Below are 27,380 nucleotides of genomic sequence, written 5' to 3'. Positions count from 1 at the left end.
GAGGCCAAGGTGCCACGAGGTGTGTACAGCCTCAGCTTTGCCGCACACTGCTTGCCAGGGGAAAGCCTGCGCAGGGCAGCTCCCGATGGCTCCTGGAGTCAGGGCCGTCTCCGAACAATGGGTGGAGAGCAGGAAACGCCGCATGGGAAACAGGATTCAGCTCCGCTGCCGCCGCCAGCCACGGCCCCTTGGCCCCTTTCCTTTCCCTGCTCCAGAGAGCCCTTCCCACAGCCGTCAGCCACGGGGCTGCACCGAGGGGACAGGAATGCTGCCACCCGGCCGGGCTGGGGCATGAGACCCTCTGCACGGTGGGCGAGGAGGGGGGGTTGGGGCACCTCCCGGCTGGCCTGGGAGCTCAGCGTGGCTCGGGGAGCCCTGAGCACGCAGCCCTAGTCCTGGAAGGGTGGGCGCCTGTTCCCCAGGAGAGCTGCCGCCGGGCAGGGGACCTCAGTGGCCTCTTTGCCATCAAGTCCCGCTCCTGAGCAGCCGGGTGGCCACTGAGCAAGCGGGGACGGGGAACGTCTTCCTCGCTGTGCCCAGGCTATGCACCAGAGGAGGTGGTCCTGGCTGCCGTGGATGCTGAGCAGCAGGGTGGAGGCAAGATGGGGGGCAAGGGCAGGGAGCAGGGGTCCTGAGCTGCTGCTCATGTGGAGCCTCTAGGCAGCTGCAGCCTCCAGGTCTGACCCCCGTGACTGGGACATGCTGGGGATTTTCTGACCTCTGCCAGATTCAGGACACGCTCCAAGGACATGGGACTCCAGGTTTATCTTCTGCTTCTCCTCCCACGGCTGGCAGGTAAATCACCCCTTTCTCTTTGCCCCAGGGAGCAGCCCCTGCCCCAGGGAGGCTTGGTGGGAGTAGGCAGCTGTGGGAGCTCAGTGGCGCCATCGGAGCCGGGTTTGGAGGGAGAAAACATTCCTTTGTGATCAGCCATTTGGAGACCTCAGAGGGCAGCAGTGCCCTCCCCTGCCTGCCTCTCCCCAGCAAGGGGCTGGGGTGCAGGCAGCTTGCGGGAGGAGAGGGGCCCCGACACCCTCATCCTGCTGCACACTTGGCTTGTGATGGGGGGCTGAGCCCCTGGGGATCTCCAAAAGGAGAGTGGAAATGCCCGCTGTGTCATCCCGATGGGTTTGCACCTAACCTGGCTGTGCCCTGGCTGCGCCTTCTGGGCTGGGGGTGGCAAAAATGTCCTGGAAAGGGGGTGACATCTGGGTGACAGAGTGTGGCCCCGAGGCAGGGCTGGAATGGCCGTGCCCTTGCCCAGCCGTGACATGCCCTCGTGCTCCCCCACCCCAGGGGCCATCCTGGACATCACCCTGATCGCCAACGTGCAGAGCCTGTCCCACTCCAACTTCTTCCTCTCCTGTGTCATGGGGGAGCGCGACGTGAGCTATCTGCAGATCGAGCGGGAGAACAAGATCGTGATGACACACCCCAAGACGGGCTTCCAAAACTACCGCAACCGCAGCAACTATGTCCAGGCCAGGGGCTTCTCCATGGCTGACCTGGTGGGGATCCTCTACTGCCTGGGCCGCACCCCAACCGAGCAGGCCCAGGTGGTCTACGTGCACAACAGCCACAACGGTGAGTGGCTGGGGGGGCGGCGGGCAGCCCCCCGCCTGCCAGCTGGGTCCACATGGGAGCTACCTGCCCTGTGCTTCGCAATCCCGGCACCACCCAGCATGGTGGGGGGGACGGCGTCGACCCATGGGCTAAGTTTGGGGTCCGCCAGCACCGGTGGGGTGGAGAGGGGAGGGATGTTCAGCTGGAGGAGCGTGGCTGAGACCCATGGAGGTGTGCAGGGATGGGCAGCAGTGCGGGCAGCCGGCTGGGCTGGGAACGGTGCCTGGGAGCAGGGCAAGGTCCAGGAGGAAGTCGGGTGCCCTTGAAGGAGGCGGTGGGGTCTGGAAATCATTAACCAGGATGGGGGGCAGCCCATAGGAGCCATGCCAGCCTCATGCCCCTGCCACAGGCTCCTGGGGAGGAGGTAGTGCCGGGACTCATCTCCAGCAGCCTCCCTCGGGCACTTGGCAAGCACCATGCCGCAGCAGCACGTCGCCGCTCCCGCAGTGGGGTCTTGCCGAGAAGCACTGCTAGGGCACACCACAGCCAAGGGCAGCGCTGGGCTCTTGTATCCTACTCCCATTTGGGGCCACATAAGCTGAAAGGGCGTCCCCGGGCTGGCCAGTGGCAGGGATATGACCCAGGGCAGCACTCTCCCACACTGCCCCCCCAACCTCCGCTTCCCCTGTGCTTGAGACTTTGCAAAACTATTAGGACTGAAATTTTCTGTGATAAGTGTTTGCCTCACAATGCTTTCTAGCTCTTTTTTAGAAAGTTTTGGCTAAAACCGTTGACCTTTTGCTGCGAATGGGGGGGGGGGGGGGCGGGTAAAAGTTTCCCTGCCTGTGTTAAAACACAGCTTTAGCAAGCAGCTCTACTATCTCCAAGCTGGGGAACAGAGGCTGCTGGTGAGGTTCAAGCATCCCCCAAGGAGCAGGGACCAGCCGGTGTCCTTGGTCAGAGGCTCAACCCGAAAATGGCAGTGGTCCAATCGGAAATGGAGCTGGCCAGTCTGGGCAAGCACAGCGGCACAGAGGTGCCGAGGGAGAGAGGCAGAGGCACCGGGAGTCAGTGTGGGGGGCACAGCCAGCGGCGGGGGGTGAGGAGCACAGAGGGGGCTCTGCACCCCCAGATGTCCCTGTGTATAAGTCATGGAAGGAGGTGACAGCTCTGGGGCTCCATCGGTGTGATGGGGTGTCCCATGGTAGGGGGGCTGCCAGCCAGCCCCCCGCTTCTGGGTTGACATAGCCAGGTCAAAATAGTGCTGTGGAGGAGCTCGTTGGTGTCTGGGTCCAAGCCCATGTAGGAGTTACAAGTGCCAAAAAAGTGGCTCTTTTCCAAGCGCCAAACAAACTGCTGTTGCTCTGTTTAATTTAGAGAAGAAGTAAAAAAATAAAGGAAGAAGTAAGCAAAAAACCTACATCTTTGCATGGGGAGGGAGGGCTGTGTACAGAACCCACCAGGGAGGCTTGACGCATATCGTCTCTCCTGTTAAGCCCAAGAGTGCACCAAAGCAGGCCAGGGGAAAAAGCAGTGGGTGGAGAATGCTGTTAGAGGAAAGTTGGCATCTCCCAAAAGGTCATACATGAAGACAACCATAGGAAGGATGATAAACTTTGGAAGTTTTGCTGTAAAAACAAAGTAAAGCAGACCAAAGAGATCCTGAGGAGCAATTTCAGAAGGGTTTAAAATCTGGCAATAAACTATTTTTTACAATATCCAGAGCAGAAAGACACCCAGAAAAACGATTGCAGAAAACCAAAATGCTTTTATTTTGCATCCATGTGCATGACAGAGAAGTTGGGGAAACTTGCTGGGGGAATCTGTCTAAAATGCCAGCACTGATAGCAAGACACAGGCGATAAATAGCCAAGCGGAGCAGTGTGGCGATGCCAGGCCAGGCTTGCCGTGAGCAGGGCTCTGCTGCTGCCTGTGGGGCATGAGTGGAGAGCGGGCGGCAAAGCTGCTCATGGGACACCAGCCTTTTCTAAAAGCTTTCTGGATAAGAAGTTACAGGCCTGTAAACCCAGATCAGAACCAGGCAAATTAGTAGAAACCGTAATGAAGAAGAGAATTGGTGGTTATGTTCTCCCTGAGAAAGAGGCAGCGTGAGTTTGCAGTGGGAGGGTCTCTGAGGACTCAGTTGACACTGTCTGCTTGGGTTCCTGGAAAAAATTGGGGAAAATTCCCTTTCAAAGGCTCTTTGGGAGCAATTCTGCACCCAGAGGGTGGCAGAGGAGGTCTTTGCCTGGGTAAATAACTGACTAAAAGAAAGGGAGCAAGAATAGGAGTTAATTTATGGTTCTTGTCACGTGGGGAAGTCTCCACCGGCACGGCACGGGGTCTCTGCGGGGACCTGTGCCACCGGTTGTGGTTACAGACAGCTGAACAAGCGGCCGTGCCGGCTGCTATCCCTGAGCGGCCTGGAGAGATGCGGGGATGGATGAGCTCGGGGAGGGCTGCAGAAACTGCTGGGTGGTGATGGAGTGACAGATAAAATTCAGTGTAGGTAAACACAAAGCACTGTGTTTGGGGCTCCCCGGGGGACATGTTGGGCCCTCACTCCAGTGAGTGAGATGGAGTGAGACAGGACAGGGGCCACATCTGTGTGCCCTTTACGAGGGACTGCAAAGTCCGTGGTAGAAAGATCCCAGCTAGAGGGGTAGGTGGGGAGGGGATTCTGGGGAATTACCAGGACACGCGACCTGCGGTGCTCTTCCACGGGTGTCTGCGGCATGTGCCGCTTCCTCCCGGCCTCGCCGGGGCAGGGCTCGGCGCTGGATGTGCCTTAGTTCCAACCCAGCGTGGCTGCTTTTAGTGTGTGAAGCTGGCGTGCTGGCGGGCTCTGAGTCGGCACCTGCCTGTGCCCTCTTTTGTGTCTGTCCTGGCACACCCAGGGCTTGGTTTCCCAGGCCTTAACATATTTATAGTCCCGTTTGTGCTCAAAGCTGAGCCCTGGCTGACTCATATTAATACCCTGAGCGTTCATTGCTGCTGCATGTCCCAACACCTGGGAAATCAGGAAAACAGACATGACAGGGCCAATGGTCCCGTGGGCTGGCGTGCAGCCCTCCACACGCCTGCTTCCCCTCGCTGCCCCTCCTCGCCTGCCCGTGCTGTCACTGCCTGCAGCCACTCTGCGCCTCCTGAGCCAGCAGCAAGCAGGGCGCACCGTGCGGATTTGTCCCAGCTGTCACCTCCCCAGGCTGCTGCCACCGGCATCCCGCGCCGGGCTGGGGCTGGCGGGCTGGCCAGAAGACAGGATGCCCCATCCCGCTCCTTGGTGTCTGCCGGCGGGGGCTGAAGGAGCTGGGATAGGAGCGCCTGTCCCCGCAGAGGCTCGAGGGGGTCCCAGCTCCCACACGGGGTGGATGGGGAGGCGTGTCACGATGTCCCAGCAGCAACATGTGGTGGGTGCTGGGCTGTGCCAGGGCCATGTTTTGGGGTGACTGGTCTGGGGGTGCCAGCGCTGCCCTTGGGTGTGAGTGCCCTGGGGGGCGACTGCTGCTCAGCCTGCTCCTCCTCCTCCTCCGCAGCCCACCTCTTCCCGGTGAAGGCCACACAGTCTGTGAACATTGCCGAACCAGCCACCTTCTCTGCCAGGGTCCTCAAGAGGAAGGAGACGGACGTTATGTGGAAAAGAAATGGCAAGTGGCCCCAAAAGCAGGCATGGGGCTGGGGCTGCTCCCAGCTGGTGCCTGTCACCGGCCCCGGGGGCATGGGGGGACCCCGGGTCACCTTCTGCCCCCTTGCAGGCACCTACTACCAGACCACGGACCGGAGCGAGGTGCTGCGCGACCTCGTCACCCTGACACTCCCCAATGTCAGCGTGAGCGAAAATGGCGTCTACAGTGCCACATTCATGGGGGACAGCCCTCTGTGGAGTGCCTTCTACCGCCTGATCGTGAGAGGTGAGCGGGGCCCTGGCTCCCCGGGACGCGGGGACAAGTGGCCGTACCCTGCCCTCCGGCCTGGTGCCACCCTGCGCCCCCTCCTCTCTCTCCACAGCCTGCCCTGCGAAGAAATGGGGACCGTCCTGTGAGAAGGACTGTCCTGACTGTCTGAATGGCGGCGTCTGCCACGACCATGTTGGCGAGTGTGTCTGCCCTCCCGGGTTCATGGGCACTCGCTGCGAGCGAGGTAGGTGCCAGGCTGTCCAGTCCTGGGAGCTGTGCCCAGGACATGCATGGGGGCCTCGCTGCACTCCCAACCCCGGGCACTGTGGCCAGAAACTCCACGTGCATCCCCAGTGCCTCCCCACCCGCAGTGCCCCCTGTTTCTGGAGCAGGGCTGGACCATCCACCCTCTCAGCAGGACACGGCTCCTGTGCCTGCTTGGGGTGGTGATACAGGGTTTGGGGCACCTGAGCTGGCGCCGTGCTGTGCACAAACAGTGCATGGGTGAACAGCAGGTGAGGGCAGACCACGCTTTTTTTCCCAGCCTGCCGGGAAGGGCAGTTTGGCCGCAACTGCCAGGAGACGTGCCAGAGAGCCCAGGGCTGCAGGGGGCTGAGCTTCTGCCTGCCGGACCCCTACGGCTGCTCCTGCGCCTCGGGCTGGACTGGCTCCCGCTGCAGCCAAGGTATAGCAACTTGGGCATCCATCAGCTTCCCCATCCAGCCTGGGCTCCCTCCAGGGCCCAGCTCTGCTCTTCAGCAGCAGCAGCACCTGTGCAAGCTTCTCCCAGCCTGAGAGTCGGCATGGGTTGAGCAGTGCCACTGACTGCACCAGCTGCCAACACTCTCCTGCACCACGGCCGGGGGTAGCAGTGATCTCTCCTCTTCCTGCAGCCTGTCCCCCAGGATACTATGGCCCCGACTGCGCCCTGGGGTGCGCCTGCCGAAATGGAGGCAGCTGTAACCGCTTCAGCGGCTGTGTCTGCCCGGCGGGCTGGCATGGGCAGCACTGTGAGAAGTCAGGTGAGGCTGGTGTGGGGCTGCGGTGGGTTCTGTCCCCCACCCTTAGGTGGGCTCTGGCTTCTTCCTCACCAGTGACTGGGGGGTCATCTACTGGCCTTGCCAGCTGGCTCAGCAGTCCCCCTTGCCTGCAGAAATAGCCCCCAACACTATGGAAACCGGGGCGCTGCAAGGGGACCATCTAGCCTGGCGCCCCAGGATTAGCCATGCCGAGAGCGTTGCTGAGCCCGGCACGTGGGGTGGGGATCAGGGCTGGACTGCAGCATCTGGCACTGGCCCCCTGGCACCACGGTCTGGCTGCAGCCGGGACCAGGGAAAGGTGCCAGCCCCTCTTGAGCCTGGGGAGGAGCGGGGCCAGCCCTAATGCCGATTTCTGCGGGCCAGACCGGTTCCCCCAGATCATCCAACTGGCCTCGGAGCTGGAGTTCAACCTGGGCTCAGAGCCCATCGTCAGCTGCGTGGCTACTGGCAACCCACTGCCCGCCAGCGACAGTGTGGAGCTGCGCAAGGCTGACGGCACTGTGCTCAAGGTACTGCCCTGTGCCTTGCCCCACTACCACCCCTGTGTTGCTGGCTCCCTCAAAAGCACTTGTCTCTCCGCCGGGCTGCTGGGCAGCTTCAGGCCAGTGTGGGGAGATAGGCAGCTGAGCCAGGGGGCTGATGGCACCCTCTGTGCCCACAGCTTATCAAAGCCATCATCGAGCCAGGGCAGATCACCTGCGAGTTTCAGGTGCAGCGCCTGACGAAGGCGGACACAGGGCTCTGGGAGTGCCGGGTCTCTACGACCGGGGGCCAGGACAGCCGGAAAGTCAAGGTCAATATCCGAGGTGAGGAAAGGGTTGTGGCATGAGCAGGACAAGCTGGGGTTGCTGGGGCAGGCTGACAGCATGGTGTGGCAATGCCAAACACCCTGCACTGGACTGGGTGCCACCCATCGTGTGCTGCCGTGCCAGCAGACAGGTTTAGCTGGTGATAAAAGACTTCCCTGACAAAGCTGGAAGGAGCCAAGAGGTGGTGGATGTACCCACACTCTGCTCCTCGTTGCTCCCAGTCCCACTGGTGTCATTCCTTCTTCCCCCCTCTAAGTGCCACCAGCACCCCTGAGCCCTCCCCGGCTGCTGGCCAAGCAAAGCCGCCAGCTCGTGGTGTCACCCGTGGACTGCTTCTCTGGTGATGGACCCATCATCTCCATCAAGCTGCTCTACAAGCCCAAGGATGACACCTCAGCATGGTCATCCATTGTGGGTATGTGTCTGCCAGGGGGCAGAGGGCACAGGTAAGACCTGGGTGGGAGGGGATGGCTGCCCCAGCCAGTGGGTGTCTGGGTTGGGCAGAGGTCTCCATCCCGGGGCCCCAGTGGTAATGCTGAGGAGGATGCCAGTGGCCAGGCAGATTGTGGGTCATGGGCATGGCTTTGACATGTCCTTTTGGCCAACAGTCGACAACAGCGAGAACATCACCCTCATGAACCTCCGGCCGGTGACCGCCTACATCGTCAAGGTGCAGCTGAGCCGTCCAGGGGATGGTGGGGAGGGCAGCAAGGGGCCTGAGGCTGTCATGGTGACCGAGTGCCTTGGTGAGCCTCCATCTCCCTCACCCTGACCCTAACGCTGACCCTACCCCTAACGCTGCATGGCGCCAGGTCTGCAAAACCCCAGGGCTGATGCGCCGTGAGGTTTTGTTGCCTTTTTGTTCACAGAACCCACAGTCAAGCCTGTGATTGAAGGTTGGTCCATAGAGGAGAAAAACATCCTTCACGTCAACTGGAAATTGCCAAGTAACCACGAGCCGGCACACGGCTTCATCGTCCACCTCTTTGACTCCGCAAGGCGGCTGGTCTGTGAGAAAAACATCACATCCATCTCTGTGCTCTCTGCCCGCATTGGGGACCTGGAGTACAACAAGGAGTATGGGCTGGAGGTGCTGGTGTACCACTGCACCAGCCTGGGGCCCCCCTCCGACCTCTACAAGGTCATGATCAACAGCAAGGGTGGGTCCAGCAGAACACAGGGAATTATTACAGGGAATTACAATGATAAATCAGTTATAATTGTAACGGCGACCATCCCTAGGTCCTGTATCCCATCTCTGATAGAGCATGAACAGCTGCTTGGGGGAAAAATGGGTCCTCCTTTCCCTGCTAGACCCCGCAGCCTCCAGCACCAAGCAGCTGAGAAACATTCTAAGCTGAACATGACATTCAGGCCATCACAAGTGATGCTCGCAGACATATCTCTCCTCTGCATCCTTGCCGAAGCCCTGATGGACCTGTCTATACTTGCAGCTTGTAGCAACAAGTTCCTCGGTATAATTATACTTTGTGTGAAAAAAATATTTCCCTTTGGTTCACTTTAACCCCGCTGCCTGGTAATTTTGCTGGATGGTCACTAGGGCTTGGGGAGACCTGAAGTCCCTCCTGTGGGCACACGCACACATGCACGCAGCTCTCCACGTGGGTGGGAGACCATGGAGAGGTGGAGCATCAGCCGGACCAACCTTTCTGGCAGCCAAGGGGGAAGGAGTGCATGAGGCCTTCGGTGAGGCTCAGCACTGGCTGGCACATCTAGGGAGGGCTAGTGGGCGTCAGGCTTGGAGGATGTGAGGTTTTCTCCTCTTCGTGCTTGTAAGAGCTTTGTGTGATTTGGGGTTAGGGATGTCGGCAGGCTAGAGAAGACTCAGAGGAGGCGGTGGGAACACTGTGTTTGAGGGAGGGTTGAAGAAATAAAATATCCCAAGGGCTAGTCTATACACAGACATCTACCTTGATGGTCCCTGAGGCTGGGAGCATTTGGGGGTACAGTCCTGCCCTACTGTTGTACCTGGAGAGCAGCTCCACCTCCTCCTGCACCTCCTCCAAGCAGGGGCCAGGGGTCCCTGGAGGTCCCTCAAACCTGGCACAGCTTTGGTTGCCATTGCCATCCATGGGGTCCGGTCCTCACAGCAGCGTTCAGGCCCTGCAGTGCCAGAAGCCCCATCCTGGGACTGACACTCTCCTTTCCTTGTCCCAGGGCCCTCCTCCCCACGGTTGCTCTCAGCAGAGTCCGTGTCCGACACCGCCGTCAGGCTCTCCTGGCAGGTCCCTGAGTACCCCAACGGGGGCATCACCAAGTACATCGTGGAGCTGCAGCAGGTGGGGGGCACCAGCGAGCCCCAGTGGATTGACACCGACAGCGGCGCCGAGACCACCAAGATCGTCGGGGACCTCAACGCCAGCACCAGCTACCAGTTTCGCGTCCGTGCCAACTCCCATGTCCCAGGGGAATGGAGCCAGCCCGTGAAAGCCAAAACCCTGGGGGACGGTGAGAAGGGTGTCCCAGCAGACAGGGGGCTCGGCTCTGGAGGAGCTTGGGCTCAGCATCTGGGTCAGCGAAGAGTGACGGGGTGCTCATGTGACTTCAGAGAGTGGCTCTGAAGCAGCAGCCCAAGCCCAAAACACTTGTGGGTGTCTTCAGAAATCCTGCTCCTCCTAGTCCTGATGGGGCAGGGGTGGCATGGTGACAGCACAGCACCCACAGAGTGGCTCTGCCTTGGCCAGAGGGTGACACGGTGTGCAAGGGGCTAGAGGAGCAGGGCAGAGCTGGCACGGGAGGAGCTGGTGGCTGGACCCAGAGGTGGTTGGAAGTCTAGAAACCAGCAGGTTCAGTGGCAGGGCCCGGTCAGTGACACCATCACCCTTGTGCCACCATGGCACCAGGAGCTTGGGATGTGGTTGTGGTATCTTCATGGGGTCGCAGGGTGCTGGGAGAGGGCTGCTGTCTTGGTGCTTAGCCACCCATGCAGCCTGGGCAGGGCTCAGCTGTGGACCATGACCCTCCATCCCTCCTTTTGGCAGGAGCGCTGAGCGTGCCGCCCAGCCTGGGCAGCCAGAGCACCGAGCAGGCGGGAATAGACCAGCAGCTGCTCTTGGCCATCGTTGGCTCTGTGTCCGTCACCTGCCTCACCATCCTCTTTGCCCTTCTGGCACTTTTCCTCATCAAGAAGAATTTTTTCCACCGGCGCCGCACCTTTACATACCAGTCTGGCTCGGTGAGTGCCGCCTGCCCTGCCAGGACCGTATCCCCAGCTCCCCACGTCCCAGCCCGATCCAGGTCACGCTCCGTAGCCTCCAGTCCGGACGCAGCCAGACCTCACTTCCACGCAGAGAGGGTGCGGAGCCCACCCTTGCCCATGATGCCTGCCCTGCCAGGACTGCCATGCAGGCAGAGGGGTGCCCGGTGCCTCTAACCTCACCCGTTCCCATCTGCCAGGGGGAAGAGACCATCCTGCAGTTCAACTCGGGGACCCTGACCCTGACACGCCGGCCTAAGCCACAGCCTGAGCCCCTCAGCTACCCCATCCTGGAGTGGGAAGACATCAAGTTTGAGGACATGATCGGGGAGGGCAACTTTGGGCAGGTCATCAGGGCCATGATCAAAAAGGATGGCCTGAAAATGAATGCAGCCATCAAGATGCTGAAAGGTGAGTGTGGGGGGAGGCGGGAAGGGTGGGCTGGGGGATGCAGCTGCATCCTGGGCCATGCTCGGTTCTGAGGAGGGGCAGGAGCCATCAGTGGAGGAGCAGAGGAAGGGCCCTTGTTGTAGGACTGAGGTGTCCATCCCTTCTTTTCTTCCAGAGTTTGCTTCAGAGAACGACCATCGCGACTTTGCTGGGGAGCTGGAGGTGCTGTGCAAATTGGGCCATCACCCCAACATCATCAACTTGCTGGGTGCCTGCGAGAACAAGGGTGAGGGCTGTCCCCCTCTCCCCTCTCGCCAGCCCCACAGCTCCTGTCTGGCTGTGTATTCCTCTTTGCTGGGGAGAGCCCCATGAGCCCAACCTCCTCCTGCCCCCCAGGCTACCTGTACATCGCCATAGAGTATGCTCCCTATGGAAACCTCCTCGACTTCCTCCGCAAAAGCCGAGTCTTGGAGACAGACCCAGCCTTTGCCAAGGAGCACGGCACCGCCTCCACCCTCACCTCCCAGCAGCTCCTCCAGTTTGCTTCAGATGTGGCCAAGGGGATGCAGTACCTGAGTGAGAAGCAGGTACATCCCCAGCAAGCCTCTCAGAGCATCCTTCCCCTGGGGCCTGGGGACTCTCCATCAGGGCACAAGACCCCTGCGGCCAGCAGGAGGGAGCGTGTGGCTCCTGCTGACTGCTAGCCCCTTTCAGTTCATCCACAGAGACCTGGCAGCCAGGAATATCCTGGTGGGAGAAAACCTGGCCTCCAAGATTGCCGACTTTGGCCTTTCCAGAGGGGAGGAGGTCTATGTGAAGAAGACAATGGTGAGGCAGGAGCAAAGCATCTCCATGGGGCCTGCACCAATGCAGGACCCCTGCAATCAGTGGGAACAACCCACCATGCCGGGACTGGCTGTGTCACAGCTGCCTTCCGTCTGCGGGGCATCCCCCCTGCCCTGACAGTCATTTTCTGTTTCCCCAGGGCCGCTTGCCAGTTCGGTGGATGGCCATCGAGTCCCTGAACTACAGCGTGTACACCACCAAGAGCGACGTGTAAGTCCTGCAGGCAGGGGCACTAGGGCTGGGGCATGGCTGGGGCCACCTCCATCCCTCTCGGGGGTGGTCAGTGTGGCGATGCTTTTGCTCTGAGTGCTGCAATGGCAGGAGGTGATGCTGATGCATCATCCTGGGGAGCTGCCAGCTCAGCCCAAGACCTGGCTGCCTGCTGCACCCTGGGCTTTGCTCCATGCCCATCAGCAGGGCATGGCTGGGGACTCCATCACAGCCTCGTCTCCTGTCCTTTCAGGTGGTCATTCGGTGTCCTGCTCTGGGAGATCGTCAGCTTGGGTAAGGCTCTTCTGTGTCCCCTGCCTCCACGCGGGTCCCTGCAGGTCCTCCTGCAGCCCCAGAGGGGACAGCCCAGGGACCATCCCCGCTGCAGCCAGCTGTGTGTCTCTGGCCGCAGGGGGGACGCCGTACTGCGGGATGACATGTGCCGAGCTCTATGAGAAGCTGCCCCAGGGCTACCGCATGGAGAAGCCACGCAACTGTGACGATGAGGTGTAAGTGGGCAGAGCTCCTGCCCGGTTCCCCTCTGCACTCTGGCTGGGGGATAAGCTGGGGTCTCACACCCCAAACACCCTTCCTGGGCTTTTGTTTCCCACCTGCTTCCCCCCATCTCCCACGAACAGCTTTTCTGCCCCCTCTCCCCCCGTGTACGCTGAGCTGCCGGCTCTCTGCCCCCAGGTACGAGCTGATGCGGCAGTGCTGGCGCGACCGCCCCTACGAGCGCCCACCCTTCGCCCAGATCTCCATGCAGCTCATCCGCATGCTGGAGGCCAGGAAGGTGAGTGATGACGGCTCAGCCGGAGGGATGCCCACCTTGTGTGGGACTTATCCAAATGCTGGAGCATCCCTTGGGCTTGGTTGGGGGGGGACATCCAGCAGCAGCAGAACCTGTGTGACCCCATCATGTGGCAGGGGTAACCCCAGCATCACTTTTTGGGTGTGGGGAGCACCATCACCTCCCTCCAGGGCACAGCACCTGAGAGTGTGCCAGCAGGGACGAGAAGTAGATAGGGACACTGCCACGACTGGCTCCTGACTGGCGTTCCCCCACAGGCCTACGTGAACATGGCCCTGTTCGAGAACTTCACCTACGCGGGGATCGATGCCACCGCCGAGGAGGCATGAGGCTGCGCTGGCACCGTGCAGAGGGGCAACGCTGGCCCCAGCCTGCCGGGACAGTGCTGTGGGGACGAGAGGCTGCCCGTCCCCCTCCAGGGCCGAGTGGCCAGACGCCGGTGCCCCTTCCCAAGAGTGCCTTCCCTGCAGCAGGACTGTGCCATCCCCTCCCTGGCTGCCCCCCCAGCATGTACTGGCCATGCTGGCACATCGCTGACTATGGACACGGCCCCATGCTGCTGGGGGACATGCTGGGATGGCCCCCAAGGACAAGCAGCAGCAGAGTGCAGCAGAGCAGGCAGGAGAGGGGCTCTCTCAGGAGCTGGGGTGCTGCCACCTGAGCCCACGGACACAAATACCCAAGCTTTGGGGTGAGAGGGGAAGCAGCAAGCCGGCAGCTGCCTGCCCTGCAGCTCTCAGCGTGCTCTGGACCTGAAGCAGTGCCAGCGGGGCTGTGAGCATCACTGCCAGCGCGGGACAGGGCCACCCCGGAGGTGCAAACGGACAAGGGACAGTGTTGGCTGTGCACAGCCTCCAGCTCTGCAGTAACCTTTTGGAGGTGCCAGCCCTGCCTTACAGACAATAAACGTAGTGCAACAGGCAGCTGGGTCCAGAGGAAGGGAGGTGGGGACCCAGCTCTGCCTCCCTGACGGCATGGGGAACAGAATGGGGGCCTCGATGGTCTGCTGCTGTGGTGGGCACACCTCGGGATCCTGTCCCCATTGGGGTCCTTTGATGATCCCCAGGGATGCCCCAGTGCCCCCAGACAAGCCCCAAGTCTTATCATGCCATGGGGATGGGTTTTCTTAATATCCAACTGGAATCTGCCCCCTGCAATTTAAGACTTTGTCCTGTCCCTAAGGGATATGGAGAACAGACTGTCCTTCCTCCACGCAGCCACCTCTTGCATGCTTGAAAACTGTTCCTGCAGCTTCCCCTCAGTTGGCCGCTCCTCCAGGGATGGCCCCGCTACTCTGGCCGGTCCCTGTGGGGCTGTGCAGCTCCGCACCCTTCCCACCCTGGCCAGCCGGCGCCCACCCAGCACTGTGCTGAGCCGTTGGGTAACTTCCCACGTCTTACACAGGGACCGTCATGTTTGACCAGCCTGCTTGAACACGTGCCATTGGGGTGATTTTCTTTCGCATGCCGGTCCCTCAGAGATTGTCTGGGCTTTGCGCTGACCCTCCCATGGGAGCTCCTGCTCCAGGCTGTGGTCCCTCATCCTGCACTGCTGCTGTTTGTTATGCTGACAGTGGGTGGGTTTCATCTCTGTTGGCCTCAGCCTGCTAAGCCCTAGGCGTACCATCCAGCTGCCCATCTAGCCATCTTCCACAGTCCGCGGAAAGCAAGGGCTGCTGCTCTGGAGCCCAGTATCCCAGCTGAAGGCAGGGGCATTTGCATTTGCCCTTCTGGGCAAGAGTCAATTTTCCCCAGAAGGTGTTTCAACTCTGTCAATACCATTTTGATTTCCCATTCTGGCCTCCAGTGCTCTTTGGTGTCAACTGCACCCGTTAGTAAGCAGCCTCTCTGCCCCATCACTCAGGTGTACAGTGAAACAGTGATTGGGACTGGCCTTTGCGGGCAGCCTGACGTGTGCCACCACCTCTGCACCTCCTCTGCTGCTGGCTGGGAATGGTGTCTGAGGCAGCATCATCAGACCTGCTCAAACTGAGGGTTTTCTGCTTTTTGCCTCCCTGATGGCAAAGCCCAGTAGCCAGATGGAGAAGGAAGTAGGACTGATTTGACAAAAATTGACTGTGACAAATTGGTGCTGGCTGTTCCCTTCTCCCCTCAGTGCCCCCACTGCTGTCCCTGGTGGCAGGGCAAAGAGAAGCCCACCCGCCCTTGGCACGGTGGGGACCTGTGTGCAAGTGGTTCCTCATGCCCTGGCTGGTTCTCCCCGGGCTGTGACGTGGTGCTGCGCCCCGGCGGGGTGGGACACCCCTCCTGGCTGCCTGCACCAAGCGGCGGTGGTAGATTGGCACGAGGCTGAGCACGCCTGCAGGACCCCACCATGGTGGCCCTGCTCCTGCCCCAGCACACTAGCATCTGTGTGGGCCCTGCCAATGCTCCCTGTGCCTGCAGCTCTCCTCCCGGCACAGCCATGGGGATGGAACCTCTGGACCGTGCGGAGCAGACCCAGTGCGCACCAGTGCCAGGCGGCACAGGGTGGGATGAGGCCGGAGCAGCTGCCCCACGTCCCATGGTCCCACGTGCCTGCAGCCCCCAACAGCCTGCCCTGCCCGGCATAGGGGCCTCCCTGGTTCTTCAGGGGTTGTTTTTCTTCCTACCCCAGCCTCCCAGCATGCCGGTAGCCGCAAGGGCAGGACGTGCCGCCTATCTGATAGGAGCAGTCTCCCTTGGCGCTGCGGCTGGTGGCGGAGGGGCTGTGGCACGGTGGTTTCGGGCACGGGGAAGTGCCGGCAATGGGGCGGGGGGAACCTCCAGCCAGGCTTCCTGAGCTGCACAGCCACCACTTCCCAGATAAAGGTATTGCCTGGAGGAGCCGCAGTAGCTCCCAGGGCGCTGGGAGGGGCCCAGCGCAGCGCCCACGGCCCCAGCACATGGGTTGCAGGATGGCAGCCTACCTGCATCAGGGCTGGCTGCTCTCACTGCTCCCTGCTGTCCTGCTCAGCCTCCGCAGCCCTCCAGCAGCCCCTGAGCCGGTGACATCCCAAGGTAGGTCCTTGGGGCCATTTTCTCCCCCAAAGGATGGGCCAGAGAGGAGCTGGCATGCTGGGTGCGGGCAGCGAGCACCCCACGGCAGCCAGAATCTGCAGGGTTGGGGAGGGGGTGTCCCAGGAGGGTGTGTCCCAGGAAGGTGTGCAGGGAGTGTTCAGGGTGGGCGATGGAATGCCCTTCTCACCCACGGGACACCCTGGGGTGCCCAGAGCAAAGCGACGTCCCTGCTCTCTGCAAGCAGGACCTGGCAGACCCCAGGCACCCCTTTGGGATGGCAGCCTGGGGCTCCCAGTCCCGCACGGGTAACAGAGGGGCTCCCTACTCATCCAAAGTTCTTGGAGTTACGACGATGAGGGTCTGAGCAAAATTCAAGCTAATGTCTGACAGCATGGCTCTGCACCACAGGTAATGCTGTGGCACTGCCAGGCTAATCCCAATGCTCCCGCATCAGCCTTGCCATGATCTTACTGCCCTGCTAAGCATCCTCAGCTCAGCCAGTAGCTGGCCCCAGCCTGGCTTGCTGTGCCTGGCAGAGCCGCTTCCCAGCTTTCTCCTGTTTCAGGCTTCTGTACGCTTTCTTTGAGCCCCTCCTTAGTCCTTTTAACACTTTCTATAACACCATAAAAACCATTAACTGAACAAAATCCTGTTGATCTCCTGCCCGTGTCTCCAGCCCCACCCCAGGTCTCTGGCCTCGGCAGGCTCCAGAGCACATTTTGAGTCACCCCCATAGGGGCAGTGGGAGGAAGGTCAGGGTTGGGCTCATCCTCCCTCTGCCTGCAGCTTTTGTGACATTGCTGTGCTCTGAGCCCACTGCTGGCTTAAGCAAGCGCACTGCCCAAGCGTGGCTGATGTGGGCTGCAAAGCTGTGTGGCTGCTCTTCCTAGGAAATGGCCTGCACCCAGCAAAGATGCTCTGATAGCCCACAGGACCAGTGTGGCCTCCCACAGATGCCATGGGTCCCTGTGCTAACAAGCTGCTGGGACCTGGCCACCCCATCCCCTGTCGCTGGGAATTGGGGATGTCATGGAACCGGCATGAGGCCTAGGGTGGGGGAATGAGGTGCAAAATGGGAAGAGCAGGTTGGGTGGGTTGTGGTCTCTTGGGAGGGAACGTGGGCTGGGGGAGGAAGGCAACACAGGGCTGGGAAGGGAGGAACAGGGCTGGAGGCTCAGGGCAAGGGAAGGGACAGGGAGAGCAGAGGGACACTGAAAAGGTGGCAAGTACATTTGGGGACTGTCACTTTTATTCTCTGCCCAGGGTGGGCTCAGCTGGCAGTGCAGGGGGTGCGTAGCAGAGAACGGATGCACTCGGCACATGGAGCAGGGCCAGGCACTGGCAGAGGGCTTGTTGTGGGGTCCTGCAGCTGGGGGCAGCCCCTGGGGAAGGAGGCACATCCCAGGAGGAGAAGGAGGAGGAGGAAGAGGAGGGCCGGAGGCAGGGCAGAGGCAGTGGGGGAGAAGGGAGTGCTGGAGCAATGCTGGGGGGCAGCAAGGCACCCCCCTGTGCTTTACACATCTGCATCTTGGGGCTGTCCACTTTTCCCTGACAACAGCAACAGACACGCATGTGCCAGCAAAGCTACTGGTGCTTGGGATGGAGATCCTGCAGGTCGTGATGCTCCAGTTCATCCCTGCATCAACAGGAAGGGCGGCTTGCTAAGTGGGGCAGAGAAATCCACAGCCCCCCCACCACTCCCCAGGCTGGGGTTTCAGCATCCCGCCCCTGCTCAGGACCACACGCCCCCACACCAGCCCTGAGGCTCTTTGCCTCTCCCCGGGACGCTGCTCCTCCTTATCTTGCTTCCGCGCACCTTCCGGCGTGAGCAGGGCAGGGGTGCTTCCCGCCGATCGCCGGGCCCCGAGCCCCCCTCCGACCGCAGGGCTATTTCGGGATGTTTGTTTGTCCCAAAGGACCCCACGTGCTGAGGAGGGTGGGGAGCAGTGGGGCTGGCCGGCAGGGAGCCCTGCTGCCAGCCAGGACCCCGGTGCGAGCCAGCAGCCAGCATGCGTGCCATGTCCCGCCCCACCGTGCCAAGCTGGTGGAGGGCACCTGTGGGATGTCCACGTCCGCAGCCATGCCCACGCTGCCCCAGGTGCCTGCAGACTGGCCTCAGGGCCGAGCCGGCCAGGGGGCATGGGGTGGGGGTACACAGGTGGGATGGGGACGGGTTTGTGCCCAGGGGCTCCTTCATGCCCACACTCCTCCCAGACGCTGCGCTGTTGGCGGGGGTGCCCGAGGACATCCTCTGCTTCTCCCGCTCCTTTGAGGACCTCACCTGCTTCTGGGATGAAGAGGAGGAGGAGGAGGCGGTGAGCAGGATGTGCCACTTCTACTACTGGTACAGCAGGTAGGAGGTGGTGGAGACAGCCCAACATCCCCCTTGCCTGCACAGAGAGCAGCAGAGGCGGGGTGCTGCAGCTCTCCGTACCATTGCTGTGGCTCCCAGCTGCAAGGAGATAGTGGAGAGCCCATAGGAGCTACACAGCAGCCACCACACACCCTGCGGCAGGGCTGGGAGCTTGGCTGTCCCTCAGTCCCACAGGGATGGTGCCCTGCAGCGGATGGGGGCGCAAGGAAGGAGCTGGTGACACCAAAGTCTCAGTGCCATGCCCCAGGTCCCCTCTCCTCCAGCCCAGCCCTGGGCAGGAGGCATGGGGTGCTGCAGGACCCCACTCTCCATTCCTCAGGGATGCGCCCACGGCATGTGCGGTGTCCACGTTGCGCCGTGGGGCTGGTGGGACGCGGCATGTCTGCGTCTTCCCCAGCCAGGACGTGCGGCTCTTCACCCAGCTCCACCTCTGCGTCCTGGACGCCATCACCAACCAGACCAAGTACTGGCGGGAGCTCAGCGTGGATGCAGTGGGTGAGTCCCTCCCACTGGGCAATACCCCTGTGACACCAGGACAGTCCCCAGACCTGGGTCCCCTGTCCTGCTTGCTGCAGGGGCTGGCAGCACCCTGCACACCAGGCACGGATGCAGTCCTGAGGGACCGCCAGGTGCCCCGCAGCAGGACCAGGGAGTGCCCAGATGGGGGCTGCTGCAGGAGGGCAAACGCCCCGGCATGTTCCCCGCAGGTCTCATCGCCCCCCCAGCAAACCTCACGGCCCGCTGGGCTGGGGCTGCAGGGCAGCTCTGCGTGTCATGGCAGCCACCACTTGCCGACTACGAGAACTTCTTCCTCTACGAGGTGCAGTGCTGCCCTGCCAGCTCCCCAGAGATGCCCTGCAGCACCGTGTTGGACCCCGGTGGGCAGCACCCTGGGGACCCTTCCAGCCAGCCAGCCATCAGCACCCACACACCCATGGCTGGGGCAGCCACAGCCTCCCTGGGAGCGGGGCAGGTACATAGAGGGGCCAGGGATGGGCAGGGGGATTTGGGGGCTGCAGCTGCTCCCCAGCCTGGCCCCTCTCCTGCAGAGACTGGTCCAGGCCAACACCTGGGTGGTCCTTCGGGACCTGTGGCCAGGGGTGAGGTACCACATCCAGGTACGCAGCAAGCCTGACGGCACTTCCATGGACGGCGTCTGGGGGCCCTGGTCGCGGGCAGTGGCTGCAGAGACACCCCGCTCCTCTGGTGAGCGGCCATCCCCACCACTGGGGTGCTGGGAGGCACCCACACCTGGGGCTGCGAGGGGTGGGGGTCCTGGGGTAGGTCAGGTGCAGCACTCAGGTTTTGGGGGCCAAGGCGAAGCAGCTCCCTCCCTGCCCTGGCTCTTGCCTGCCCAGGAGACATCGGGCTGAGCTGCAGCACCCCTGACCTGCAGCACGTGCGCTGTGAGTGGAGCTGGGACCCTGGAGAGCCCCGCAGCTCCCACCAGCTCTTCTACCGTCCGCCTCCAAGCGGGGCCAGCACAAGGTAAGGGGCATGGCAGGGATGTGGTGCTCAGGCAGAGAGGCGGCACATCCCAGGGACCATGGGCTCTGCTCAGTGTCCCACATCCCACCCTGTGCCCTGCCCTGCCCTACCACCATCGACCTCGCACCTCCCCACCACCACTCTGGGCCACACTGCACCTCCAACTACAGGCAGCGTTGGCTTTCCTGGGCAAGTGCAGGAGGAGTGAGGCAGCACTGGCTGCGGGGACAGGGCGGCCCCAGAGCAGGGCTGGCAGCAGGCAAGGGGAGCAGGGCGGCCACAGTGGGGCTGACTGGTTCCCCGCTCCTCGCGCAGGGAAGACGCGTGGCAGTGGTGCGAGGAGGTGAGCGTGGGGGTGCAAGGCACCCACGCCTGCACCTTCCAGCCCAGGGCTGGCAGCGCTATCTCCGTCCTGGTGAATGTCACCCGGCCCCACGCGCTGCCCACGCTCAGCTACTTTAAGGAGCCCTTCTGGCTGCACCAGGCCGGTGAGTCCCAGCGCCACTGTGGCCCTTGCCCTTGCCCATGCCTGCCTGGCGGGGGATGCAGCGTCCTATGTCCCATTCCATGCAACACGTCCCCGTCACCAACAGTGCTCACAGACGCCCCGCAGCTTGTGCAGGCAACGGTGTCACAGGGCCAGCTGAGCCTGCAGTGGCTGCCACCCCTGGAGGTGCTGGCAGAGCAGCTGGACTACCAGGTCCGCTATGCCGTGGAGGAGAGCCATGACTGGAAGGTAAGGCACAGCCAGGGCTCCTCCAAGCAGCCCTGCCCACCTCTGCTGCCAGCACATGGCCCACATGGGGTCACGCAGGAGGGACCCGCACCCCACTGCTTGGCCACCACGCAGCAGCCGTCATCTCCAGCTCAGCTTGGCTCTGCCCCGCAGGTCCTACAGGTCCCGCGGGCAGCCAGGAAAGAAGTCCTGGACCTACGGCCAGGCGCCCGCTACCATGCCCAGGTGCGGGCCCAGCCCAGCGGGCCGTGGTACCAGGGCAGCTGGAGCGCCTGGTCCAAACCTGTCGTGGTCGACGCCACGGCCAGTGCGGGTAAGGGACAGGGCAGGAGTGGAGGCTGCAGCCAGAGGAGCCACATGGCCGAGGGCAGGAGACCGGGAGTGCTGGAAATGGGATGGGGAGGACCGAGCGACAGGGCCGCGGAGGGCTCAGTGGTGGGGGCTCAGGGCAGGGCTACAGTCCCAGCGTTCCTCCTCCGACGCAGGCTGGATCATCCCGAGCGTTACGGTGGTGCCGCTGGTCTTCACAGGAGTGCTCCTGGGGCTGCGGTGCACCTTCCCTTCCCTCTACAGGTAAGGGCTGTGCCTGGGACAGGCGGGGGGCGGGGGTCCAGCACCAGGCCTGGGCACCCTGCTCCGGGGGCGTCAGGGCACCCCCGACCGGGGTTTGCCTTCGACACCCCCTTCCCCGCACCCAGCAACGTGAAGCAGAAGCTCTGGCCCCCCGTCCCCGACCTGCACCGCACGCTGGGCAGCTTCCTCCACGAAAGCAGCAAGCACGGCCAGGTGAGGGGGCCGGGGCAGGGCCCGCCGCGGCTGAGCCCCCCCGGGGGCAGCTCGAAGGGCGGCCCCCACCGCGCCCCCTCTGTGTGTCCCCAGGCCAACACCTTCTACAAGCAGCCGCCGGAGGAGGCCGTCCTGCCCTGCCTGCTGGAGGTGCTGCCCGGCCCGCGGGGGGAGCCGGGCGCGCCGCCGCCGCCTCCGCCGGAGCACGCCGCCGGCCGCCTGCCCGGCACCGACATCGCCAACCAGTCCTACCTGCTCATGAGCGGCTGGGAGCCGCGCGGGCCGCCCTGAGCCGCGCTCCCGGCCCCGGCATAAAATGAGACGAGCAAACACCCGGCCTCCTCTCTCCTTCGCGGCGCCCCGAACCCGGCCCCGGCCCCGAACCCGGATCCCTGGGCCCGCGGAGCGGCGCGGCCCCCGCGTGCCAGGCCCCGTCACCCACCCACCCGCAGGCGGGGAGGGGAGAGCCCCGCCCCGCCCCGCGGCCCGGCCAATCGCGGCGCGGCGGACGTTGGTCGCCATGGCAGCGCGCGGCGGTTACGTTTGAAGCAGCCAATGGGAGGAGCGGCCGCGCGGGGTTTAAATGCTGCGGCGGCGTAGAGCGATGTGGGCTTCAACCGTGGAGTGGTGGTGAGGGGCGGCCGGCGGCAGGGCCGTGGCGGGCGGAGGGGGGCCGGCACCCTGCGGGGGGAGCCCGAGGGCTGGCGGGGGAGGTGGGGGGCGCGCCCCCTGAGGCGAAGCGGGCCACGAGAGAGACCCTGTTGGCGAGGGGGGCCTTGGGGCGGGGGGCATGAGGCTGTGGTGAAGCGGCCCCTGAGGAGCGGCCTGGGGCGGGGGGGTTCTCCTGTGGCGGAGAGGGGCCTGAGGTGCAGCCGGAGGGGGTGTCCTGTGGTGGAGAGGGCCCTGAGGCGCAGCCGGGGGCGGGTTCTCCTGTGGCGGAGAAGGTCCTGAGGTGCAGCCGGGGGGGGGGGGACCCGGCGGAGCAGGGCTGCCGCTCGGCCGCCGTCCCTGCGCGGGTCCCCGCTGACACCGCCCGCTCGCCCGCAGGGCCATGGCGCAGTTCGTGTTCGAGGCGGACCTGCATGGGCTGCTGAAGCTGGACACGCCGATCCCGAACGCGCCGCCCGCGCGGTGGCAGCGCAAGGCCAAGGACAGCGGCATGGCCGGGCCCAGCCCCGCCGCCGGCTTGTCGCCCATGAAGCCGGCCAATCGCTCCCACAGCTCCAGCAAGACGCCGTCCAGGACACCCGGTGAGTGGCGGCGACCTGCGGCGTAGCCTGGGTGGGGGAGCGTCGCCCGGGCTGCTTTGCCTGTAGCTGTGCGGCTCTGGCCTCCATGCCAGGCTGCCCTAGCTGGCTTGCTGGTCAGGCAGGAGGAGGTGGGCTACACTGCCTGGCTCCTGGGAGTCACCCACCTTCTCCTCCCCAGCATGAGGTGGGCAGAGCTCTGTGTGCTGGGGCTGGGTGAAATGCTGATCACCCAGCTGAGCCTTGCTGGCAGAGCTGTGTGTTGGGACAAGTGTGGGTAGGACTGTCTGCTGACAGCTTTATGTGCTCTAACAGTATTTTTGCATCCTCTCCTTATCTGTGAACTCTGGTGTTGTTGCACTAGACCCAAGGAGTTGTCTCCTGGCAGTCCCTAACCGGAGCTTAGTACAATTAAACAGGGGGGTATAAAAATACAAGTTAGCTGTGACTGGATGGCGTGAGCTCTCCAAGTCGTGCTTGTCTGGAACTTGTCTGGTAGGTGTGATCTGGGAGTGCTGGATTTGGTCTCTATTAAAAGCTCTAATATAAGCTGTTTAATAACTGTAAGGCAATATTTATGCATGTGAATGCAGGTAAACCTGGATCCAAAATTCAGAGCACCCCAACAAAGGCTGGGGGGGATCGCTACATTCCCAACCGCAGCACTATGCAGATGGAGATGGCCAATTTCCTTCTAACCAAAGAGAATGACCCTGCTGAGGAGTCCCCTACCAAAAAGGTCAGCGTGTTGCTAAGTTACAATTACTACAATGATCACTACCAAACACCTAATCCTTCTTGACCTTTTTACAGAGAAGCAAACTGTTGGTTTCATCAAGTAGGCACATGGGGCTGAGAGCCCCAGCCATCACTGCTTCCAGCTCTGGGCTTCAGGAGCCCAGGATGTTGTGGAAGCTGTAAAGCCTGCAGTTGGAACAGGTACACAGCTGCTCCACAGGAACCTGACCATAGCTGCTCTGTGGGGTTGTTTCCCTAGGTACAGGGAAGAGCAGAGCCTTACACCTCTGCTTCCACTCACTCTAGCCTGTGCTGCTTCTGGTAGCAAAATTCAACTTTGGGCTAGTGAGGCTTTAAAATATAGCAGGCTACAGAGATACAAAGCTGTGAGCCTGTGCACAGTGAAACTGCTGGTGGTAGCTATTCTAGGACAATGTCTACATGGGGAGCTATTCTGGAATGTGTACACTGTGTTCTGAAATCTGTTTATGAAGCATTTGGTCCCTTGTAGCTGTGGCTTTCCCCACTGGCAATGAGACACTGAACTTGCCACTCTTCTGTATGAAAATGTGAGCAGGACAGTGTGCCAATGTCTGAAGAAAAACTACTTTGACCTGCCTGTCTGTAGCTGACTCCCACACACAGCTGTACACCTCCTGATTCTAGGAGAAGGGGGCTTAGGTACATGCTCTGCCAGCTGCAGTTTTAAGTGCAGCATGGGCTTTGTGTTTCAAATGCATCTCACTGAGGGTAGTTTCTCTCTGTAGGAGCAACAGAAAGCCTGGGCAGTGAATCTGAATGGCTTTGATATAGAAGAGGCAAAGATCCTCCGCCTCAGTGGAAAGCCACAGAATGCTCCGGAAGGTATGATACAGGGTCTGTGTAAGTTGACTCAGCTGGAGAGATCTGGGCAGGGGAACAGCAACACAGAGGCCCTGCGTGCAGACACAGGAGAGGTCAACTGGCTTCTCAGAGCTCCTATGCACACTGGAGTCTCCCTCCTTAGGGTTCCTGAAGTTGAGGGGCTGTGTAACAGCTACAGTGAATTTATTTACAAAAGTTGAAATGACTGCCAGTTGCTCACTTGTACTGCAGGTGGCTAACCTTCCTGAGGTCTGCAAAAGCTTCAAACTCTCTCCTGTGCACTTGTAGCTTAACAGTCACTAAATATAATGGCATACAGAAAATCAAGTGCTTGTCAGTTAAACTTGTTCCTGTGAATTAGGGAATCGGAGCTCAGCCTGGTTCAGCAGTTCATACTGCCAGTGATGTTAGCACACTGCACTCTTCTGAGTGTATCTCTTCTCTGACGACTTCACTTTCCCTGGAAGGGATTTCTGTTTGGGTGAGCAGTGCTTAGCTGGGACAAAACAGTAACTCAGGTTAACAAATCTGTTCCTCTGCACACAGGCTATCAGAATAACCTGAAAGTGCTCTACAGTCAGAAAACGACACCTGGATCCAGCAGGAAGAATGGCAGATACATTCCCTCAATGCCAGACCGGATTCTGGATGCACCGGAGATCCGCAATGACTATTGTAAGTAGGCTGCAATGTTGAGTGCTGGGCATTGAGATCATTCTGCACTGGAGTGCAGCTCCTAGGACAGTGTAACTGGGCTCTTTCACTATCTTAACCATGCAGGCTGGCATGGCCCACTTCTGGAGTGTCCCTGTGTGGCCTTAGAGGAACATGCTATGTATGTGCTGGGATTAAGGCTACCTGACCCCACCAGCTGGGCATGGTGACACCCAGAAGGCTGCCCCTTATCTGTGTGTGTATGTGTGTGTGCACATACCTGGTGCAAGTGGAAGATCTGCCATCAGCACTGGGGAAGGACAGGGCTCCCCAGGTAAGCACAGTGTGACCTGCATTGCTCTTCCAAATTGTAGATCTGAATCTCATTGACTGGAGCTCTCAGAACTTCCTGGCAGTGGCTCTGGACAACTCTGTCTATCTGTGGAATCACACCTCTGGGGAGATTATCCAGCTGCTGCAGATGGAGCATCCAGATGATTATGTCTCCTCTGTGTCATGGATTAAAGAAGGAAACTACCTTGCTGTTGGCACAAGTAATGCTGAGGTCCAGGTGAGTGCAGGAGTAAAACTAGAGGTGTTGTCTAGGGATTGCTGGAGGGTCTTGGGACAAAGACTTGGCTAAGCACAAGAAGGATGCTCTGTACCCTGACTTGTCTTGACTGGTGTGGTGTGGAAATGTCCACAGCAAGTGACCAGCTGCAGCATGCAAGGTGGAGTTTGGCATTGGAGTTTTCTGATGCCTGGAGTTACCTTCTGTTCTGTAGGCACGAGATACAAGTTGATCTCTGCTCCCTTACTGACAAGGTTGAATGACAAAGCCTGTGCAGTGAGGTTCCTAGGGCAAAGCAACTGGGCTGGGTTTCCTCATCCTCTGGAGAACTTATTGCTCTGCCTTTCTAGCTATGGGACATACAGCACCAGAAACGTCTCCGAAATATGATCAGCCATTCTTCCCGTGTGGGGTCCCTCAGCTGGAACAGCTACATTCTCTCCAGGTAAAGCAGTGGGTGGGGGTGGGTAAAAGGGCAGTGTACAGCTGTTGCAGATTCCTACCCTAGATGTGTGAGCAGTGCAGGTTAGGAATGGCAGAGAGGAGTTTCTGTCCTGGCTTGGGATTCTTACTCAGCCAGTTCTGCTGAGACCATGGGGAGAAGGCCTCTCTTCTCTCTTGCCCTTTGCTGAAATTGTGAAGAGCTTCTGTGGCTGCTTCGCTCACACCAACAGGCCAGAGATGCTGGTAACATGGGTTGAAACCCAGTGGCAGGTACAGCAGCCTTGCAACAGCACAGAAATGGATTTCGGTGAAAATATGTGCCATCCTGACCCTGCATGCCTTCTCTCTGCAGCGGGGCACGGGCTGGCCACATCCACCACCATGATGTCAGAGTGGCTGAGCATCATGTGGCCACACTTGCTGGCCACACACAGGAGGTGTGTGGACTCAAGTGGTCTCTAGATGGCCGCTACCTGGCCAGCGGTGGCAATGACAACCTGGTGAACATCTGGCCATGCACCCAGGGGGACAGTGGAGACTTTGCTCCTGTACAGACCTTCAGTCAGCACCAGGGTGCTGTGAAGGTGAGTGCAGGGCTGCTGTGGGCATGTGTCTGTGTGCAAGGCAGATATGCAGCACTGGCTGTGCACAAGGTTGCTTCTTGCAGGTCTTAGAATTAACTCCTTTCTCTCAGGCTGTGGCATGGTGTCCGTGGCAGTCAAATGTTCTAGCCACTGGAGGTGGGACTAGTGACAGACATATCCGCATCTGGAATGTGTGTTCTGGCACCTGCCTCAGTGCTGTTGATGCCCATTCCCAGGTAAGACATGAACACCTTCTGGCTGGACACCTATACAGAGCTGCTGGCTCCTGAGGCCCAGAGGCATGGGAAAGCAGGGGACCATGCTCATCTCTGAGTGGTGAGCATCAGCACAAGCAACTTGTCTTACCTGCATTACTGCTTCTTCCCAGGTCTGTTCTATCCTGTGGTCAACAAACTACAAGGAGTTCATTTCAGGCCATGGCTTTGCACAGAATCAACTGGTTATATGGAAGTATCCAACGATGGCTAAGGTCACTGAGCTGCGAGGTAGGCTGGGCCCTTTGCCTGGTGAAGGGAGGGCTGCTAGAGGCTGAAGGCAGATGTAATCCTTGGTTTGAGCAGGCTGGTGGTCTAGCCTGGAGCATCACTGATGCAGAGTGGTGTCCAGGGGGCATGCTGCTAGAGGGAGGCACTCCTGTGGGCTGCTGAAGAAACACTGTTGCTCCAAATGCGTGCCTAGGGTGTGAATTTGTGTTGTCACAGTGGGGTGTGGGGACAGCTGTGCAAGCTGGTGGGGCTCATGGGGTGTACAGGAGTAAATGTGACCATTGTGGTAGACCCAGAGGGACCAGGGCATGTGACCAGCCCTGACTGCACACCTCCTCCTCAGGTCACACTGCCAGAGTCTTGAACCTTACTATGAGCCCTGATGGTGCAACAGTGGCCTCTGCAGCTGCTGATGAAACGCTGCGGCTCTGGCGCTGTTTTGAAATGGACCCCATAAAGAAGAAGGAGAAAGAGAAGGCAAACAGTGCCAAAAGCAGCATCATACACCAGGGCATCCGATGAGTGCACAGGGTGGTTGTGGGGAGGGGGAAATTTTGGCTTACACACTGTACAGTATTTTAAATGTTAATAAACTGCTTTAACTTGA

The 27,380-nt window shown here is 60.7% G+C and overlaps 4 protein-coding genes across 12 annotated transcripts; all 4 read left to right on the top strand.

The window, feature by feature from the left end:
* Positions 1-229: 229 nt before the first annotated feature.
* Positions 230-13,939, top strand: TIE1 (tyrosine kinase with immunoglobulin like and EGF like domains 1). 2 transcript variants are annotated; one of them, XM_069788964.1, is made up of 24 exons: positions 230-308; positions 728-795; positions 1,297-1,584; positions 5,100-5,210; positions 5,319-5,474; positions 5,572-5,703; positions 6,004-6,144; positions 6,353-6,481; positions 6,863-7,008; positions 7,161-7,305; positions 7,565-7,723; positions 7,917-8,054; positions 8,178-8,468; positions 9,487-9,777; positions 10,311-10,504; positions 10,726-10,936; positions 11,091-11,201; positions 11,312-11,502; positions 11,630-11,743; positions 11,901-11,971; positions 12,225-12,265; positions 12,384-12,480; positions 12,665-12,764; positions 13,040-13,939. In XM_069788964.1, exons 1-24 carry the CDS (start codon positions 292-294, stop codon positions 13,109-13,111), a joined length of 3,414 nt encoding a protein of 1,137 aa, XP_069645065.1. In that variant the 5' UTR covers positions 230-291; the 3' UTR covers positions 13,112-13,939. The 2 variants fall into 2 exon arrangements, with proteins under 2 accessions (XP_069645065.1, XP_069645064.1); XM_069788963.1 differs by having other exon boundaries at positions 10,311-10,624.
* An 820-nt stretch (positions 13,940-14,759) lies between these two features.
* MPL (MPL proto-oncogene, thrombopoietin receptor) lies at positions 14,760-21,583 on the top strand. Of its 8 annotated transcripts, XM_069788973.1 has the most exons (12): positions 14,760-15,781; positions 17,996-18,134; positions 18,475-18,650; positions 18,863-19,128; positions 19,205-19,361; positions 19,514-19,643; positions 19,959-20,131; positions 20,237-20,379; positions 20,533-20,692; positions 20,865-20,952; positions 21,078-21,165; positions 21,259-21,583. In XM_069788973.1, the coding sequence occupies exons 1-12, from the start codon at positions 15,529-15,531 to the stop codon at positions 21,454-21,456; spliced, it is 1,971 nt and encodes a 656-aa protein (XP_069645074.1). In that variant the 5' UTR covers positions 14,760-15,528; the 3' UTR covers positions 21,457-21,583. The 8 variants fall into 8 exon arrangements, with proteins under 8 accessions (XP_069645074.1, XP_069645073.1, XP_069645071.1 ...); XM_069788972.1 differs by having other exon boundaries at positions 20,533-20,952; positions 21,078-21,583; XM_069788970.1 differs by having other exon boundaries at positions 19,959-20,379; positions 20,533-20,952; positions 21,078-21,583.
* Positions 16,983-17,926, top strand: LOC138686291 (uncharacterized; the record flags this gene model as incomplete). Its single annotated transcript, XM_069788346.1, is given in 2 exon segments — positions 16,983-17,502; positions 17,504-17,926. Coding segments are annotated over 2 exon segments (837 nt in total), but the record flags the coding sequence as incomplete, so codon positions are not given.
* Positions 21,584-21,681: 98 nt separating the features above from the next.
* CDC20 (cell division cycle 20) lies at positions 21,682-27,380 on the top strand. The gene is made up of 11 exons (XM_069788974.1): positions 21,682-21,795; positions 22,213-22,415; positions 23,006-23,151; positions 23,918-24,014; positions 24,561-24,689; positions 25,043-25,239; positions 25,590-25,684; positions 26,036-26,267; positions 26,378-26,503; positions 26,656-26,773; positions 27,117-27,380. The coding sequence occupies exons 1-11, from the start codon at positions 21,749-21,751 to the stop codon at positions 27,293-27,295; spliced, it is 1,569 nt and encodes a 522-aa protein (XP_069645075.1). The 5' UTR covers positions 21,682-21,748; the 3' UTR covers positions 27,296-27,380.

The sequence above is a fragment of the Haliaeetus albicilla genome, chromosome 8, assembly GCF_947461875.1.
Source record: "Haliaeetus albicilla chromosome 8, bHalAlb1.1, whole genome shotgun sequence".
Taxonomy (NCBI): domain Eukaryota; kingdom Metazoa; phylum Chordata; class Aves; order Accipitriformes; family Accipitridae; genus Haliaeetus; species Haliaeetus albicilla.
This window is presented reverse-complemented; position numbering and strand designations above follow the sequence as displayed.